Below are 20,201 nucleotides of genomic sequence, written 5' to 3'. Positions count from 1 at the left end.
TGTCTGAGTCCTCAAGCTCTATTGTGCTGTGATTCAGATGTGAAAGCAGAATGGGGTTGTTGGTACATGGGGGAATCTGTCCTTGGGGGAAAGGAGAATAAAGCAAAAGGAAAAATGCCAGAAATCTGGATTCTGTCTTGCCTCTGAGTTTCTGCACATCATTCATGGTGATCTCCTGTAGTCTGTTAACACCTTTCCAGTGATGACCTCAAGACTGCTCATAGCAACAGCCTCCTTCACAGCTGGAGGTGGGAGTTTAGAAGTGGGTGGCTTGGGGGTGGGGGGGTAGGCCCTCAGCATGTGGTGTTGGACCCACAGCCTAGATAATGGGAGCAGGGAGAGGCCTGGCTTTGAGTGTGGGTCCATTCCTATTTCAGGAGTTCCTAGAGTCCTAAAAGGTCAGAGAAGGAAGGGACTTTGCCATCCAGTCCCCTCATTGTGATGAGGAAGAGACTGAAGTTCAGAAAGAGGAAGCTCTTTGCCCAAGGCCCCTGGTTGATGGGCAGGAGAGCTGGGCACAGAGCCTAGTGTGGCTTGTGACCCCATCCTGGGGACTCCTCTCCACGCTGAGATGTCTCTGTGCTTTCCCCCTACCAAAGCACCCCCGAGGTAAAAGGGAGGGGGTCAAGGCCTGCTGGTAAGGGCCGTGGATTGAGTGTCAGGACCCCTGTGTGCTAATCCTGGTTCTGCCTTCACTGTGAAGCCTATGGGTCTCTCTGGGCCTCGGCTCCCTTATCTATATACTGAGAGAGTTAACTTAGAGATTTTAAATTAATAACCTGCAGGCTAATTGTGACCTACAAAATTGGTTTATATGACCAGTATTAAATTGGTTTCCAGCAAGTACTAATTAAGAGATTTCATTTAAGCCTAGGTTTATGGCTGACGTTCTCACAGAGTAATGATGAGCTGCAGCTAAGAATTCTCTGCTCCATTTCTAGTTTACCGCTGTCCCCACTGCCCCGTTATCGCGCATCTGGTCACACTGGCCCATTAATGTCACTTGCCAGGTCCTCCTTAGAAAGCCCTGCCGAGAGTTTGTTCCATCTCCCTCAGCTTCCTGCTCCCCAAGCATGGGGCTTACCATCCCCTGAGATTACCAGCCCACTGAGGGCCAGCACTGGAATGTTTCTCGACAATGACCTGAAATTTGTCTTCCTCGCAGCCATTCACCTCATCCTGTTCCCCGGGGTCAGAGGGAACACATCTGCGCCTCTGACACCTGTGTGGCTCTACAGAGGGCTGAGGATGGTGGGCCATCCTCCCGGGCCCTCTCTTAACTTGAACAAATCGTCCAGGTCCCTGAAATGTTCCCCAGGGGCATCATTTCTAGGGCCCCTGCTGACCTGCTTCCTCTCCTCTGGACATTGTTCAGATGTTTAGTCTTCCCCTTGCAAGCCAACTCTCCTTGCAGCCGTGAGGCTCGTTCATACCATCCTCCACTGAATCTTTGCCATGCTGCCCTTGGGGCTTCAACACGGCTGGCGAGGCCCTCACCTGCTCAGTAACCCCAGCTCTCTTACCTCCCCTTGCCCTCCTGTCTCCAGATCTACTCTCTGCCTCATCATGCTGTCTCTCAGTTTCCAGGTTTCTCATAATCTATCCTCTGCCTGAAACCATTGTATTAGTTTCCTGTAGCTGCCGTAACATATTACCACAAACATAGTGGCTTAAAACAACAGAAACATATTATCTCCCAGTTCTGGAGGCCAGGAGTCTGAAATCAAGGTGTCGGCAGGGCCAGGCTCCCCCTGAGGGCTCTTGGGAAGAATCCTTCCTTGCCTCTTCCGGCTTCTGAGGGCCCCAGGTGTTCTTTGGCTTGTGGTAACATAACTCTAATCCCCACCTTTATCTTCACGTGGCCTTCTTCTCTCTGTGTGTCTTTTCCTCTTAGAGTGACGCCAGCCACTATATTATATTGGACTTAGGAACCAACCTAATTACAGTTAAATCTCATCTTGATCCTTAGTTCATTACATTTTCATTCAAAGACTCTATTTCCAAGTAAGGTCACATTCTGAGGTTTCAGGTAGTCATGAATTCTGGGGCGACGCAATTCAACCCAGGGCAACACCTCCTCTTACTTCTGCAGGAAGACTTCACAGCAGGTCTGCAAAATAGCCCTGCACTAGACCCGTCTGGGTTAGCGACCCTTCCTTGATATTTCCACAGCCCCCGGTCTTTCCCATCAGAGCATGACGCGAAGCATCATCGAGCTAGTCTCCTCTGCCTCCCCACCATGACTCTGAGCTCCATGAGGGTAGAGACCTTGTTTGGCTTGGTTAGTTCTGAATCCCAAGTGACTAGCTTAGTATAAGGCACGTTGTGGATACCCAACATATATGTCCTTTTCCTGAGTGCTCAGCACAGCCACCAGTTGTTAAGAAGAGGAAAAGCTGTTTCCGGATGTTTCCAGAACTGAACTGAGCCCATGCTGCTCCACTTCGGCCCAGCACATGCCCTACTCAGGGCACCACTCACTGGATCCCCAGCGTGTGAGGACCTCGCCTTTACTTGCACCAAATGGCCTCACTGTCTCTCAACTCAACACAGCCTGTTCTCCACACCCCAGTCAGGGTTGTCACCAAAAACACAGGTGTAAATACAGCCTGGGCCTGCTCAACAGCTTTTCTTAGTTCCCCACTGCCTGCAGGACCAAGTCCAGCTCCTATGCCCGGCATTCAAGGCCTAGCTCCCCAGCACGGCCTCAGGTCCCATCTCTCCACCCTCCACAAGTTTGCACAAGCAGTCTGTGCCCTGTCCCTCTAAAAGCCTGGCTGGCGTCCCATTCCTGGATGAAATCCTGATGCAGCTTGAGGAAAGAACAGCCTGCCTGAGAGTCCCCAGCAGGTTTTAGGAGCCTCACTGTCTGTCGGCTGAAAAACAGCGTTATTTTTCCTCTACGAGTCTCTCTTGGCTTGGGACTCACGGCTGTATTTGCTTCTGGCTTGAGGACAGCTCCTTCCCTCTCTGGGGCCCCAACTGAACACTTTGGAGAGGTTAGTGTGACCTGATGCTAGATGCAATTGAGTCTTGAGTAGCTAGGCTGCCCCCCGCTCACCCCACCCCTGACCAATAGGACAGGGCACCACAGCCAGAGAAAGTTCACATTCCATCTGGGTTATGGGACTACAGAGGCGCCCGGCCCCTGCTGAGCTCTGGGACCCTTGGCCACACCCAACTGGCTGGTCACCCCAGTGTCATATAATAGGTCCAGACCTTTGTTCCTAGGCTGTGGTAGGAGGGGTGGAGCGGGTAGATAATGCACAGGAACATGGAAGAAGAGAGATCATGGGACCAAGCAAGACAGAGACTAAGAAGTGATAAGAAAAGGAGAAAGAGGCAGGATGTACAGATACAGAGAGAGCAAGTATAAGAGAAGACGACACAGACAGAAAAGACTGAGACAGACAGACAGACGAGAAGTCAGAGTGCTGAGAGAGAGAGGCAGCGTCCCTGCCCAGAGCAGAGAGAGAGCAAGGATGGGACGGGAAGAAAGAGAGGAAAAGAAGAGTCAGAAACAATAAGAAATGGACAAAAAGGGGCGGCAGGGTGGGGGTGGGGGAGAGGAGAGATGTTAGAAAAACAGGAGGGGACTCAGGGAGAGAGGAAGGGAGAGAGGAAGGGGGGGGAAGAAAAGAGGAAGGAAGGAAGGGAGGGAGGGAGGGAGGGAAGAAGGCTGTGGGAGGGAGAGAGAGGGTTGAAGAGAAAAAAAGGACTGAGAAAGTTTCACAGTGGGGAGAAAAAGCCAGTAAAGAGCAAGGCAGGAATTGTCAGGCCCGTCCTGGCTTCTTTCCCTTCTGTGTCCTGGATCAACCTTGGGCCTCAGCCTCAGCTCACAGAGGCTACAGCCCAGGCCCCGGTCAGCATGGAAGGCTTCCTCTGTGCATATCTCCTTCCTCCCAGGAGCTGAAAGTCCCCCGAGAAGCTGGCCCGGTCACGCTGGGACTTGGCTCAAGAGGCCCACTACATAGACAGGGTCACTGAAGCTGGAAGAGGGAAGAAGCATGGAGCCTTAAGCTGAATGAAACTCTTCCACCCGGACTCCAACCTTTCCCTCTCTGATCGCCAGGGGTTGGAGTCCAAATCCTTGCCTCCATTACCTCCTGAGATACACAGCCTCCGAATTCATCTGAATTCATGAAACATTCTTTGGGATGGCCCCATTCGATCCCTCTTCTACAAAGGCAGAAACGCAGGCCTCCAAAATGGAAACTCCTTGTCCAAGGCTTCATAGCTGCTTAGGGCCAGACGCAGGATGACCCTCCAGTCTCTCGCCTCCCTTCATCTGGGCAAGCATTCATAAATGCCAGACCTGAAGGGCTCCTGATGACTTTCATGCTTTTTCCAGTAAATTCTGTGCTGATTCTTGGCACAAAGAGAGGAAATGAAGAGGGTAGGGTAGGAATGTAAATAAAAGGAAACTTTGGGATTCCATCTAATATGTAATTATAGTATCCATGGCGGTGGCCCTGGCTGCTTCTTCGATGTGCTGCCCTGGCTGTGCCCGGGCAGGGGGTGGGGGGGTCCTGGAGGTGATGGGGGAGCCCAGCAATGCTCCATCCAAGGTGTCAAGCCCCCTGGGCTTTTGGAATAGTATTTTGGGGCAGGGAGCCTGGGCTTGTTTGCAGAAACACATGGCAGTCTGGGGACGTTGGGAAACAACTCAGCAGATGAGAGCTGGAGATACTGGGCATCTCAGGAATGGCACTGGGAGTACATCCCTAGGAAGAGCAGGGGTCCTTGTGCAGACTCAGGGCTCAACTGTTTATGTGGCATCGCCAGGATTGCAGAGGCAGGGAGAAGTCTGGAGTTCAGTGGGTGTCATGTAGCTTTTGGTGTTAGGACTCAAAATCTGTTTTCCATAGTGTTTCCAGCTCATCTGAGTATGGATCTCTGCACAAAAGATCCCTTTAAACAGCTTCCACCCCTGAACCTTGCCACTTCTACATGTCCAATTCTCATAAACTAGTGTGGTAATTTCAAGTTCAAGCTCCGGAAATAAATTGGCTGAATTCAAATTGTATCTTCTCCATTTACTAGCCTTGAGGCTCTGGTCAACTTATCTAACCTCTCTGTGCCTTAATAGCCTAATCTGTTGGACAAGAATAACAGTCACTGCCTTGGAGAGTTGTTTTCAGGATTAAATTAGGTAAGATTTAAGATAGGTACATAGATGGATAGATAAGTAGATAGATAGATATAGAGACATAGAAACCTAGAGATAGATATAGAGATATGGTACCAGACCACAGCCAGACACACAGTGGCTGTCTCCTGAATATTTGGTGAGAAAGTGAGTTAGAGATGGTGAGTGAGTGAAGGGGAGAAGTCCGTATCTCCAGATTTCTGCACCGACTTTGAAATTTGTTCAAATCATTCAACAACTATTTACTGGATTCGTTACTGGCATCAGACACTGTTCTAGGCACCAGGAATACAGGATGACAAAGGCTGACGTAGACTCTGCCCTATGCAGCTGATGGTCTAGTGTGAAAAGACAGACAACAAACCAATAAATTAGATACTGAGTCACTACAGCTTTGGTAAGCGCCATGGCTTTATGCGTCCGTGTGTATAGCAGGTGTTATCTGTTGTAGAAAATGTGGTCAAAGGCCTTTCTAAGGAAATGACATTTAATCCTAGACCTGAAGGAGAGTAAGGTACTGATCATGGGAAGAGCCAGGAGAAGGCTATCCTGGGGAAAGAACAGTAGAAGCAAAGACCTTAAGGAAGGTACATTCTTGTACATTCTAGCAAGTGTGCGTAGGGAGTGATGAGTAAAGGAATCAGTGCCAGATGAAGGATTAACTTGCTCTCCCCACTGGAATGCTGAGAACACAGTGGCCAACAGTGGCAGCCCCAGGCACGATGCTTAGGTAAAGAATATAATCACAAAGAGTAATAACAGTGGTTATCCTTCCCCCTCTCATCATTTAGTAAGTCCTGACAATGAGCTAGACACTCTCTTGTGCTCTTTACATGTTTCAGTTCACCGAATCCCCACAATCCTATGAAATAGGTCCTGTTACAATTCCATTTTAAAGATGACAAAACTGAAACTCAGAGAGGTTGAGAAATTTGCCCAAGGCCACACAGCACAGGTATTGGAGCCAAGGTAAAAACTCACCTCTGTCTGATTTCAAAGGCTTAACTTAAAAATATGTATATCGTGGTGGGGTGTGGGAAGGGATGTGGATTCAAAATATCTATTGCCCATCCCTTGGCTGCTTTTTTTTGACAGAGTGATCGTAACTTTTCATGTTCACACAATCGTAGGACAAATTCAAAGCACTTTCTCATATACTATCGAGTTTAATCTTTGCAAAAACTTGGGGAGGTATAATTAATTATCTCCATTTCATGGATGAATTAATTAGCTACATTTTACAGATGAGAAAGATGAGGTGTGAAGTACCTTTCCTGAGGGTCTGGGTTTTCTTGTCCCCAGTGTTCTTTCCATTGCAAATGTTTGCTTGCGGTTAGAAGGCCCTCTTCCACTCTTCCACTATTCTTACCAGGTACTTCTGACAACTCCCCATGTGTGAGTGGACAAGCACAGGGACAGCATGTGGGGGAAGGGAAGGGTGGGTCAGCTTGGGTATGACTCTCAGCTCTACCTCTTTGTATCATGTGACTTTGGGCAAAATGTTTACTTCTTTAAGTCTTAGTTTTTCCCTCTGTGAAATGCAACATGAGGATGATGATGATACCAGATCCACAGGGTTCTGGCGAGGATGAAATGAGATAGCACATGGAACATCCTGAAAGCACTGTTCCTGGCACATAGTGAGCACTGGATAAACTATTATCATCACTACGCTCCTGGTATCCAGGAAGTACTGGGGGCACTGAGAATCAGGACACTGGTCTGGAGTCTCCATCTCTACCTCAGTGTGCAAGTCATAGAGCTCACTGAGTTTAACTTTTCCATTTCACAGATGAGAACATCAAGGCCCGAGGAGCAGGAGGAACTGGGCCCAGGTCTCGCTTGGAACAAGTGTGGGAACTGCTGTCTGACTCCTGACCTCAGGCTCTTCCCTCCTCCAGGGCCTTGGTTTTCCTTTTGCCCCTCTCCTCCACCTCCAGCCACCCCTGATAAGAAGGACCATTTCCCCTGAGCCTCTGGTCCCACCGTGGATGTTGGCACGTGGCTGCAGGACCCAGGCTCCCTTGGCATTCCTTTCACGGAGCTGAGGCCAAGGAGGTGAGGGCAGGCCTGGAGCAAGCCTCTGCATGTGTGGGAATGAGCTCCCACCCCAGGAATTAGGCCTGGCTGCTGCTGTGTGTTTGCGCAGGACACTTTGGCAGTCATCCACGATCAGAGAAAGGCAAGGCAGCCAAGACAAGACAGAGGCTAATTACCTTGGACAATAGGAAATTGGGGAGTGGCGACAAAAAGGGTGTCTAGGCCTCCGGCCAGGCAAGGGCAGGGATGGTGAGTGCCCAGCCTGGGCTGACCCTCCCACCTTGAGTGGAGATTCCTGCTCGGGGTTACCCCCGGACTCCAACAACCCAAAGGTGCAGGGGCTGGTCACACTGTCAGAACGTCTGGGGACCCTCTCCCTCTGCTGCTCTTTGTTTGTTTTCATTCAAAAGTAAAACAAATGAAACAAACAAGGAAATTCAATTTAAACAGGCCCAAGTGCTGATGTTTCTGTTTTGTTACACCAGGGTGAGCTTAGGACGAGAGAAGCAGCCTTGACTCTCACTCCTCCAATTGGTCTCAACTCTGCGGTGCTGTGTAAAATTACATGGATAGAGGGGCTGCAAAAGCAATTTGCCTTCCTAGGTGGGGTGGAGAGAGGGAGTGGGGATAAAGGGAGGCCCGATTCAGAGAGAGAGAGAAGGAGGAACCAAAACTCAAATAAGAAACAGGACAGAGAAACAGAAATTAAGAGATTAACAGATAGAAAGGCAAAAAAGGAATGACTGGAGAATGGCAGACAGACACAGACAGTGAGCTATGCAGAGAATACTCATAGGAGAGAGGGAATAAAAGGAAAGGGGAGACGGACAGCGATGCAGAGAGGTACGGTAGGGTAAAACAAAGGTGAAGTTAGAGGAGAAGAGAGAGAATGAGAAAAAATTCCCAGGGCAGAAGTATGCATTCCCAGAACTCTCAAGCTGGGGTGGATCTAATGCATCTTCATGTTGAAGATCCTGAACTTGTGAAACAAGGAGAGGATGTGAACATTCTGCCCAAGGTCCCAGAGGCAGAAGTGGCAGAAGTGGGATGTGAACCCAGACTTCCTGCCTGAGAGACGGTGCCTCCACGCCTGTGTCACCTGAATGCTTCCATCACACCTTCTGGCAGCATGGATGGAAGGTGTGGTGCCCAGTTGTGCTTAATTAAAACTCAGTGGTCTGGACCATGCTCTCTTTCCATCCTATTTCTCCCCACATGATCCTGGGTACTCATTCTTTTCAGGGCTAGTGGGACCCCAACCTGCCTCATAGAGAATAGCTCTTCTGGGATTGTCCTTGGAAAAAAGAGACACTGAAAACCATCAGCTGAGTCAAGGAGAATGAAACAGGAAGAAGCAAAGTAACTAACATTTCCTGCAGACCTCCTGTACACCATGCATTCTGATAAACCCTGTTGGTGGAGTTTCTTACTTAACGCTCTTCCCTATAACTCTACGAGAATGGAAAGATTATCAGCCCCCCTTTCCCAGCAGGAGAAACGGTTGCATAGAGCAGTGAAAAAATGACTTGTCCCAGGGCAGGTCGTGAGTACTCAACAGAATCAGGATTTGCACCCAGCTCCACTGGTCTCCAAAGCCTGCGCTCCTTCCACTGCCACACATGGCCTTTTTGGCCCAAGAAGAAAACTAATTTTGGTAAGAAACAAGCAAGCAGAAAATGAAAACCCCCAAGAACTGACACTGGAACTATTTTAAAACTTGAGACGGAATCGGTCAGACTTCAGGGAAGGAGAGCCGCCAGTGGGATAAGAGACGGGTCCAAACAACACCCTGGCTCCTTGTCAGAGCGTCCAGATCCCAGGGCCATTAATAAAATCAATTTCAAAAATAAAATAAAGAAGTGTTCAGAGTTAGGGATGACAGGTTCATGACAAGCACATTTCCAGGACAGGAGAAGAAAGGATGTTCCTGCTTCACGAGGTGGGAAGGAGATGGGGGCCAGGGTGTGTCTGTGTGTGTGTGTAAAAGAAGAGGTGAGGGAAAGCACTCATCACTTCTATCTAAAGGATGGCAGCTGATTTGTCAGCTCTAAGTGTTAATTGCTTTCAGGGTTCCATAAAACCTTTCACTGCTTTCTACATAATGGGCCTGTAGGATTCCAGCCTGGCTAACGCCAAGTCCCCACAACGTCACCCAGAGACAGGGTTACTACTTGTGTCTCAGCAGATAGGAATCACCTGCCAGGGCTCGGTCCCTCCCTGCTAGATGCTGTCTCTCCCAGCAGTTGGAGAACGGAGGCGGAGGGAGTTGAAATTAATTATTACTACAGCAAGGGCAACAAGAACAACATTGATAACAGCTAACACTTCTCACTCTCCTGCTGGGGGCTTGTGACAAAGTGAAGAACGTCTGTGCATTAGGAGCTCATCAAACCTCTTGGGGTCCCAGTGAGCCAGGCACCTATCACCTACACCTTCACAAAGGAGGAAACGGAGGCTGGAAGGTTGAGAAGCTCACTCAGTGCCAAGCTGATAAAGCGCAGGGTGGAGATCTGAACCCAGCTCTGTCTGCCTCCAGTGCAGTCTATGCCCTCAGTGAGGGACAGAAGATCCAGAAGCCAGTCACAGGCAGTCTTCCAAAAATGCTGTTTTCTTCATACGATCATAGTCTTTAGGGTTGGAGAGGATCATACAGCTCATAATCTAGTCGCATGTTCGTGTTTCATAGATGCAGTGACCCTAAAGCCCAAGGGGTTGGTGTCAGAGCTTACTGATTGAGAGGCTATAGACGCTCGCTCCCAAGATCTAAATACCAAATCATTACTCAAGGCCTGAGGTAAACGCTATTGCCTCTGTGAAGTCTGCCCACATGTCCCACTGGAAGACACCTGATAGCATATTGTACTTTGGGGATTCCATTCCTAGAGCTCTCACCGTCCCCAATTGATGTTGCCCTTCTGTATAAAATAAAACTTGGGTCCTAACATCTATGAGACAGAGAGTCAATGGCAAAGCCAGAGTCAGAAGCCCTGATTTCCATCTTATGGTGATATTCCTGAGTTTGGTACGTGAACGCATTGGGCGTTACCAATGAGCCTCAATATGTCACATGTTCAAAAGAGCCCCGTGGTCTTCAGAAAAGTCATCGTCTTCCAGAGGAAGTGGGGATAGGATGTGATTTGGAGGTGAGGGAGATTTACAGATTATGAAGGGGCTGATATTTACTGAGCACATACTTAGATACTATGCTAGGTTGCTCCTGGTTTAATTCTCATGCAACTCTGCAACCTGGGTTTATATTATTTCTCTTTTACTGAGGCTCATAGAGGTAAAGCGACTTAGCTAAGGCTACACAACTAAATATGTCATAGCCAGATTTGAATCCACAGTCTGTGGTCTTCCATACTACCATTAAGTTATAAGTTACCTGAGAATAGAAACTTTGTCTTAGGCACATTTATACTTGCATTCTAGCACAGTACCAAGACATAGGAAATCTTCAGACAATGCCTGCTGAATAAGTAAATGAGTTAAAAATGAGTAAATAAAAATGTGAATGAATGAAAGAATTGATGAATAAATAAGTGAATGAATGATGGAGTATAAGAGTGAATAAATAGATGAATGGGATGGATGGATGGATGGATGGATGGATGGATGGATGGATGGATGGAGAGATGGATAAATGGTTGGATAGATGGATGGATAAGTGAATGAATCAATGAATAAAAGAAAAAATGAATGAGTTGAATAATTAATTGGTCAACAATGCCTACCTTATACCCTGAGAAAACCATAATTCAAAAAGAGTCATGTACCACAATGTTCATTGCAGCTCTATTACAATAGCCAGGAGATGGTAGCAACCTAAGTGTCCATCAACAGATGAATGGATAAAGAAGATGTAGCACATATATACAATGGCATACTACTCAGCCATAAAAAGAAACAAAATTGAGTTATTTGTAGTGAGGTGGGTGGACCTAGAGTCTGTCATACAGAGTGAAGTAAGTCAGAAAGAGAAAAACAAATACCATATGCTAACACATATGTATGGAATCGAAAAAAAAAATGGTTCTGAAGAACCCAGGGGCAGGACAGGAATAAAGACGCAGACGTAGAGATGGTCTTGAGGACACGGGGAGGGGGAAGGGTAAGCTGGGACAAAGTGAGAGAGTGGCATGGACATATACACACTACCAAACGTAAAATAGATAGCTAGTGGGAAGCAGCCACATAGCACAGGGAGATCAGCTCGGTGCTTTGTGACCACCTAGAGGGGTGGGATAGGGAGGTTGGGAGGGAGACGCAAGAGGGAGGATATATGGGGATGTATGTATATGTATAGCTGATTCACTTTGTTATACAGCAGAAACTAACACACCATTGTAAAGCAATTATACTCCAGCAAAGATGTTAAAAAAAAACAACAAAACAATGCCCACCTTGTCAACAACTGTAGCTTTCTAGATTAGTAAGGGAGGCGGCCTATGGTTTCATAATTAGAGAATGAAGAGAGCTGGTTGCTAGAACTATATGTTATAGCTTATGATGGTTGCATCCAAATGTGGCAACACTCACTGAGTTGGGAAACAGAGAAAAAATGAGCCCATTTTCCCTCTGAGATGAACAGATGAGTCTCAGAATGACTTCCTTTGCATCTCCAGAAATTTGGATGCAATGACTCTAATCTACTCTGTGAAAGAGTGATGATGACACTATGACTAAGGGACTGGATGAATCTACTAATAAAAATATTATATGTATATATACTACATATATGTATACACTTCTGATATGCTAATCTAACATTTTTCAGAGGAAATATCATGGAATTGAGAAAAGAACACCAGGCAGGGACTCCTGTCACAGCCTTCCTTGCTAACTTGCCACTTTCCCTCTTCGGGCTGCAGATTCTTCATCAGTAGGAGGGACGGTTTTACGTTACTGGCCTCCCTGGACCCTTTATCACTAACCTTGTATGATTCTGTGACTCACTGTGGCCATACTTCTCCAATGGACACTTCTAAGCCTTAGCATATTAGGGTGCACACACAGACTGGCCTGTAAAACATTCGGCTGACCTGGACAGATTACTCGTGCCTTGCCTCCCAGACTTAAAGTTGTCCTGTCTGCTTCACACTCCCCACACACAAAGTATGTCTTACTTGTAGAGACCGTCGGGCTCCAGACACTTGAAGATGACGGAGTAGATACTGACTTCAGGGACCTCTCCATGGCTTCGACCAGCTGCTACACAAGATGTACCCAGGCCAGAGAGTAAGTCATCGGCAAAACTCAGGAATTCTCCTGGAGGGAGACAAAGAATGATGAGCTCCCCAGCTCAGGCCTTGGTGAGCAGACATTCCTGCTGTTGTCCAAACCCATCAAATGTCTGGATACCATTATTAAGAGGATTAATGGACAGAACAAGCACAGGATATGAAAATGACACAGATCAGTGTCTACTCCTGATGACTCGTTTTTAAATTCATGCCTGAATTTTCTCAACTGTGACGTGGAGATACTAATACCTACCTTTATAAGATTGTAGCAAAGCTCAAATGAGGTAAATTACTGTGTAATAAAAATGCATGAAAATGCAACAGGAGGACAGGGCTTTCTGTCTAGAATAACTATTCTGGCCTTGTCACTGCCACTGACTTCCTCTTAACTCCTTAAGCAAGCCTCCTTGGAATTGCTGCTTCCTTCCTTGTACGGTGAAGGAGTTGGACTAAGGATATAAAATAGGTCTCATGTCATATGGTCACTCTTACGCACTGGTACTGGATTCATGGAGTGTCATGTTGAGATGGACAGAGACTGGTCCGGCTAAGGGGGAAAGAGTTCCATGACTGATTAGTGATGAAGGTCATGAGATAGGAAGGGACAACAGAAGAGAAACTGCCCCGAACCCCATGATTTCTAAAAGTCAGTCTAGCCTTTGGATTTTAGGAGGCTGCTGAAGTTTACTAGAAATAGGGCTAATAAAGAAGACAAGATGAAGACTAGAAAGAATAACTGAACATCTGGGATCTTGGGATCTAGTCTTAGCTTTGTGAAGAATTTGCTGTATAGCTTTGGAGAACTAAATTCCCATCTCTGTACTCTAGTTTTCTCCTCTGTAGAGTGAAGGTGCTAGATTTAGGATTTAGGTGCTAGATGTTAGGATTTCTGAAAAAATAAAATAACATAGATGTGCACAAAGATTAAGTTATGAGGATAAACACTGCGGTACTATTTAAACTAGCAAGAATTTTAAAACAACTAAATGTTCAATGATATCAAAACAGTAATATCAATTATAGTTCAATGATACAATGGAATATTTTATAGCCATTAAAATAATATTGTGGAAAAATATGAAGTTACTTGAAAGGATATTCATGGCACAGTAAGTTTTAAAAGATAGGTTACACTATTACAGAATAATTTTTGGTGGACATTTTACACATATATCTATCTAGAAAAAGAAGGAATAAAATATAGCAAATGAATAATAGTGGCTTTGTCTGGAAAGTTAGCTAATGGGTATTTTTTCTCTCTTATTTTTGCTTATCTCTCTTTTTAAAATTATCTACAAGGAACATGTATTGCTTTTGTAACAAGAAAAAAAATCAATAAAAATTACTTTAAAATAACGTAAATGAGCCAGACTAAATGGCCTCTAAGTTCCTTTCCAGTTCTAAAACAGGATGATTTTAGAGGCACGTGAGGTACTGTATACCACACGATATGAAATGATATGAGGCCTCCCAACTGTTGATTCCTTGTTCTTCTTCATGCCTGATATGGAGGGCCTTGTAGTCTCTCCTCGCTTAGATTCTCGGTAATAAACAAGAAGAGGACATCTGTTAACTATCTTCTCTCTACTTGGGATTAAGGACAATGCAACGTGATGGTACCATCATGAAACAATAATGTTGGCCGAGGGTCTGAGAAGACCCGGTGCTTCTCTACCAGGGAACTGAGGGGACAGAATTTACAGATCACTTCCTTCTGGTCTTGCAAAGAAGAATTTCATCCTTTATTTACCAGTGAACTGTCTAGATGGCCCTGGGATTCAGACGCACAACAGTTCTAAAATGTATTTGTCCCCGTGGTCCAACAAAGCATATCTGATGAGTAGTGTTTTTTTGTTTTCTGCTTTTTACAAAGACAGTTCACAGACTCGATGTGTAGATGCCAGAACAAGTGTCTGAATCAGGCTAATGTCAGTGACATACAAGTTCAGCTGCTCTTGCCAGGCAGACTTGGGACTGAATTTGAGTTCTACCATTTATTACAAGTCCCTTAACTTCTCAAGTCTCAGTTTTCCTTTCTGTAGCAAGGGGTCAATGACTCTTTTATGGGTCTGGAATCTAGAAAGAAAGGCTGAGTCCAGGAAGAAAGTCTGTCTAGAACCAGAGGTTTTGCTATTAAAAAATGAAGAGGTAAATTTAACGCTTCTTTGATCTCAAATTTTGGCATCCCTATTTCTTCTATAGGCCTCTTATGTCAAGCTTCTTCCGTAGTAAAATCATAAACCAACAATGTCTTCCAATAGGTATCAAAGCAGAATAATGTATGGGGTGAAAAATAAAGGAGAAAAAACATGGGACTATTCACTGGATGGAGTGAGGGCTTTGTTTCTCTTGGTTTTTCACGATTCCATGTCTGGCTGCTTGCATTTGTTTTCTTTGAGCTTGGATACATGTCTGTCTGCTTCTCAATTTGTTTCTAGATAGCCATTGAAAGAGTTGGCCCTTCGTGAGGGAATTCAGTATGCCTGTGGCCTGTATTAATTAACTGTCTTCAAGCCAAAAGATGGTTGACATTCGTTTTCAAATGGACATAGTTTTCCAGATATTTCCAGGCATTTCAGAATAATTTAGACCACGGATAAAAGCCCCATAAATAGGTCTGGTCAGTAAGACTGGCACACAGTTCTAAGGTTTATAGGTTTAGTTCAAGTGAAGAAACTGGATAATATGGAGTATGTAAATAGTCATATCAAGCACATTATAAGGATATTTAGTGTCCAGTTCTGTTTGGGACTATATACACATAATAACTTTCAAATGAAAAGAGTTAATAGGAAGGAAACTGATATTTTAGTGCCAACTTTTGTTTTCCCCAGTTAATCCTCACAACATGCAATCTTAATGGGTTAAATGTTAGTATCTCTGTTATAAAGCTGAAGTTAAGCTCACAACTTTAGGAAGAGACAGAGCTGAGATTTGAACCCATATCATCCTAATTCCAAAGCCATACCTTTTCTTTTATGTTATGCTGCCTCCTAGAGAATGTTTTAAAAAAAAAGACAGTGTTAGAAAGGGAACTTTCTCAATTCTTTTCAATTTGAGATGGAATTCATGCCAGTCTCTTAGCTCTATGGGCTTGGGAAATGAAACAATAAAAGACCTTCTACAGCTCGTAATCTGACAACAGGAAGGGTTGTTAAGCACAGACCCATAAAGTGAATTGTAAGATTGCTTGTTTTGGCACTCTATTCCAGAAGGTTTAAACGCAACCTAGAAGGGGACAGGTGAATGCAGCGACCCTCACTGTCCTTCCTTTCCTAGTGGAGGGGGAACTAAGAAAGGCCTGGGGGCTTCTCCATGTACAAAGGTGAACCAGTGCAATTCAACACATGTATTGTGGTTCCACAGTATACCATGTTCCACGTCTGGAAGCATTATAATTGAATGAACAATAATAAAGTGCAGTGGTTAAGAGGCTGGGCTCTGCATTTACACTGCCTAGAATTAAATCCTGGTACATCCCCACTTACAGCTTGCTTTGGACAGGTTCCTTGACTCTCTACATCTATTTTACCATATGTTAAATGGGTATAATAATGCTATCTAATGTATATTGTTTACAAATAATAACTATTTGTAATTATTAGGACAATGTCTGGTATACAGTAAGAGCTCAAAAAACATATCAGCTATCATTATTGTTTTTGGTATTATTGTGTCATCATAACAGAGGAGATATAAGGATGCTTACAGATTATTTTTATCCAAATTGCTCCTTTTCCAGGTGATGAAACCAAAGCCCAGATAAAGAAAGTGGCATGTCTTTGGCCATACACAAAGTAGGAGGTAGACTTGGAACAAAATTTGGTCTCTTAACCCCTATGGCCTGTGAGATAATTCATATCAGCCAGAGCATTGAGATAAAGTCACTGAGAACTGAAGAGCTTCCAAAGTTGCCCCAGGAGCCTGTGCTCCTCAATTTGTGACCAACTTTATTCAACACGAATGTGAGCTCTATTTACTGGGCATTTGCTATGTGCTGGGCACTGTATGTACATGGTACACAGCTCCACCCTGTCATCTTCTTCTACAATGAGATATCATCTCACACCAGTCAGAATGGCCATCATCAAAAAATCTACAAACAATAAATGCTGGAGAGGGTGTGGAGAAAGGGGAACACTCTTGCACTCCTGGTGGGAATGTGAATTGGTACAGCCACTATGGAGAACAGTCTGGAGGTTCCTGAAAAAACTAAAAACAGAACTACCATATGACCCAGCAATCCCACTACTGGGCATATACCCTGAGAAAACCATAATTCAAAAAGAGTCATGTACCAAAATGTTCATTGCAGCTCTATTTACAATAGCCAGGACATGGAAGCAACCTAAGTGTCCATCGACATATGAATGGATAAAGAAGATGTGGCACATATATACAATGGAATATTACTCAGCCATAAAAAGAAACAAAATTGAGCTATTTGTAGTGAGGTGGATGGACCTAGAGTCTGTCATACAGAGTGAAGTAAGTCAGAAAGAGAAAGATAAATACCATATGCTAACACATATATATGGAATTTAAGAAAAAAAACATGTCATGAAGAACCTAGGGGTAAGATGGGAATAAAGACGCAGACCTACTAGAGAATGGACTTGAGGATATGGGGAGGGGGAAGGGTAAGCTGTGACAAAGTGAGAGAGTGGCATGGACATATATATACTACCAAATGTAAAATAGATAGCTAGTGGGAAGCAGCCACATAGCACAGGGAGATCAGCTTGGTGCTTTGTGACCACCTAGAGGGATGGGATAGGGAGGGTGGGAGGGAGGGAGATGCAAAAGGGAAGAGATATGGGAACATATGTATATGTAAAACTGATTCACTTTGTTATAAAGCAGAAACTAACACACCATTGTAAAGCAGTTATACTCCAATAAAGATGTAAAAAAAACCAAAAACAAACAAACAAACAAAAATCTTCTTAAACTTGAAATCTCTGAGAAAGATAGAATGCCCAGGAGAGACAGAAGATGTTTGACAGGTCTCACACATGTAATAAATTCTAACAGTGGCTTGAGAATTAGAATATTTAGAACTCTGGGGATAAGAAGAAATGACAGATATGGTGGGTGCTGAAGTCTGTCTCCTCTATACCTATACTAACCTTCAACCAGATCAATTCCAGTTTGATCTATTTTATATACTAATGGTCCATGTTTTATTTAGATTGAAAATAAAAACTGTTCTAAAAATCTCGACTTAAAAGTTTTATTGCTTAAAATATTTGAATCCTAAAACTCTGCCACATTCCCTGATAGAAATATAGAAGCTCAGGAATGTTACACCCCCATTCAAGGCTTCGAAGCTACTCCCAGGCAGAGGCCAGAACCCCAATCCAGCTCTTCTGCCTCTGAGCGCCATGCGCCTTCCACTAGGACACTGTGCCCAGGCCACTTGTGTCCCCTCCTCTCTAGGAAGTCGTTATGGCCACATGGCAGAACGCTCCTGGACCCAGGCTGCTACTGCCGCCTTGCCCATGCCTGTCCAAGACTCTAACATTCTTTTTCTGTTTTTCTTTCCTTGAAAACAGATAGGGAGTTGGGAGTCGCTGTACAGGAATGCGCCTGTTCCCCATTATGGCTCTTCTGGGGCTGTAACCCGAGTGGGCTTGGGCCAGACCCTCACACACATTTCTTTATCCACTCAGACGCGAGCCTTGCTCTCATTACCATCCACAGAAAAGGTCAATCACAATTCTGCTGAAGCTACAGAACCAACCCAACAAAGCACAGAGCGATTTTTCTACAGGCCCCACCCCCCGTCTCAATTCTCTCTCTCCCTCCCCTTTCATCACTCCCTCGATCCTCTTCCTCCTTGTTTTCCCTCTCCTTCTCCTCTCTCTCTCTCTCTCTCCCTCTCTCTCTCTCTCTCTCTCTCTCTCTCTCTCTCTCTCTCTCTCGCTTCTGATTGAGTTGAGGTCACAGTCAAAGCTGGCCACAAGAGCAAATTGAAAACAGGTTGGGAGAAAAGCAGCAAAGAAATTCCAAAATGGAAGGGGCCAGAGCAGTGAGTTATTTAGCCCAGGTGGGGAGAAAGGTCCCTGCTTGGGACTCCACACTCTTTTCAAGAAACGCCAAGGGGATTTAGAGCTACTCGGGGCCTGGCCTCTCTCTAACCTACAGATGCTCTTTGCTGCAGTGCCCAGGGAGAGGCAGGGCTCTGCATTTCCCCATCTTTCCTTTACTTGGACAAATGTAGAAATTCATTCCGAGACCTTGTCAGTGACAAAATGCATCTTTGAGGGCCTCACACCCTTCAGCTGCAGTTGGTTCACTTCTTCCAAAACAATGTTATTTTAAATCGGAAGAACCAGTGTGTGATGATTCTCACATTCATTGAGAGAGGTAGTATGAGATACGAAAAAGAGAGTGTGTTTGGGGGGCAGATGACACCTGGTTTTGAAGCCAGGCTCCACCACTTATGAACTATATTACATAGGGATGGATGATTCAACTCTGAGAGACCACTTCTTCATCTGGAAAGTAGATGATCAGAGAACCGGGCAAGGAGTAAGTAGTATACGCAGTATACCTGCTACCTGAATGGTTTACCAATGTTAGTGCTCCGTCGCCCCTGCGGCCGCATCCCCATCATGTCTCATCAGTTTGCCTGATGGCAAAATTTTTAGTGGTCAAAGTCAGCTGCTTTTAGAAACATTACGTAATACCTAACTCCCTAAAACCTTCCCTATTTTTTGCAAAATGAAGTAATTTTAAAAAGAAGGAAGGAAGAAAGGTAGGCAGTCAAGGAGAGAGGGGAAGAAAATGCTTATTTAGCTCTTATTATATGGCATTAGCGGTGCTAGACATTTTTACTTAATTATCTCGATTAAACATTCAAAACAATCCTGTCTTGATTAATATTCAATACAACCTAATGAATTAGGTTAATTGTACGTTTACAAACGAGGGATCAGGTTCAAAGAAGGTTAAAGGCCTTGCCTAACAAGATCCACCAAGGAAGAATGGCAGAGAAAAGGCAAGAACCAGGACATTTGTCATCCAAAGCCTGTGGTTTTCCTACTACACATTTGCCTACAGCCTGTAAGATGCTTTTGGTGAGAGTTGTATTTTGGTTACCTCTGTGTCGCCAGTACCGAGCATAGGGCTGGCCATGCAGGTATTTGTGGAATTCTGTGAAACCAAACTTCAGAGGTTGAAGCCTGGATCCACACTCATCTCCCCGACCCTAGCACTTGTCATTAGAACTTTCTTTTGGGAAATCAGGCTGCCTCCTGCATGATCTCTTTCAGGAGTGCATAGGACTCCCATGGTACAGGAGAGAAGGGACTGCCAAAGACGTAAGGGATCCAAAAAAAGGCCATGGCGGTCTAGCAAATATCTACTGAGAGCCCCTATATGCCTGTGTTGTGCTAAGGGACTTCTGGCACAACCTCATACAAGCCCTCATACAACCTACATCTGTAGGGTTGACCTGCTCTAAAATCTGTCTCCTTCCGCTTATAGCATGCCGGTTTTCCACCGGGGAGCCAGCTCTCCCCCAATTTCAGTCTATATGATTTAGGTGGAGCTTTGGCCTCCTCCCCTCTTCAGAGATGGGCATGTGATCAATGGCATGATATCCCGTATCAGAGACCAGCAAGAGATGAACAAGTGACCCAGGCCTGATCAATCAGACTAACATCTGGGACAGAGACCAAGTCCTGATGCCATCACTTGAAGCCTTGGATCAGCTGTGTCTGAAGCTAGATATACCCTTGGATATTTCAAATACATGACTCAGT

At 45.1% G+C, this 20,201-nt stretch overlaps 1 protein-coding gene across 3 annotated transcripts in view; it reads right to left on the bottom strand.

Moving 5' to 3' along the window:
• Positions 1-20,201, bottom strand: part of ASTN2 (astrotactin 2) — a gene marked incomplete at its 5' end in the record, with an annotated part of 924,983 nt that overhangs the window by 42,149 nt on the left and 862,633 nt on the right. For all 3 annotated transcript variants that reach the window (XM_082619566.1, XM_082619564.1, XM_082619565.1), the window contains one exon: positions 12,316-12,457. In XM_082619566.1, the coding sequence (XP_082475692.1) occupies positions 12,316-12,457 (142 nt within the window). The remainder of the gene's footprint in view (positions 1-12,315; positions 12,458-20,201) is intronic.

This window comes from Mesoplodon mirus, assembly GCF_964341445.2.
Source record: "Mesoplodon mirus genome assembly, chromosome: 1".
Classification (NCBI taxonomy): Eukaryota; Metazoa; Chordata; class Mammalia; order Artiodactyla; family Ziphiidae; genus Mesoplodon; species Mesoplodon mirus.
This window is presented reverse-complemented; position numbering and strand designations above follow the sequence as displayed.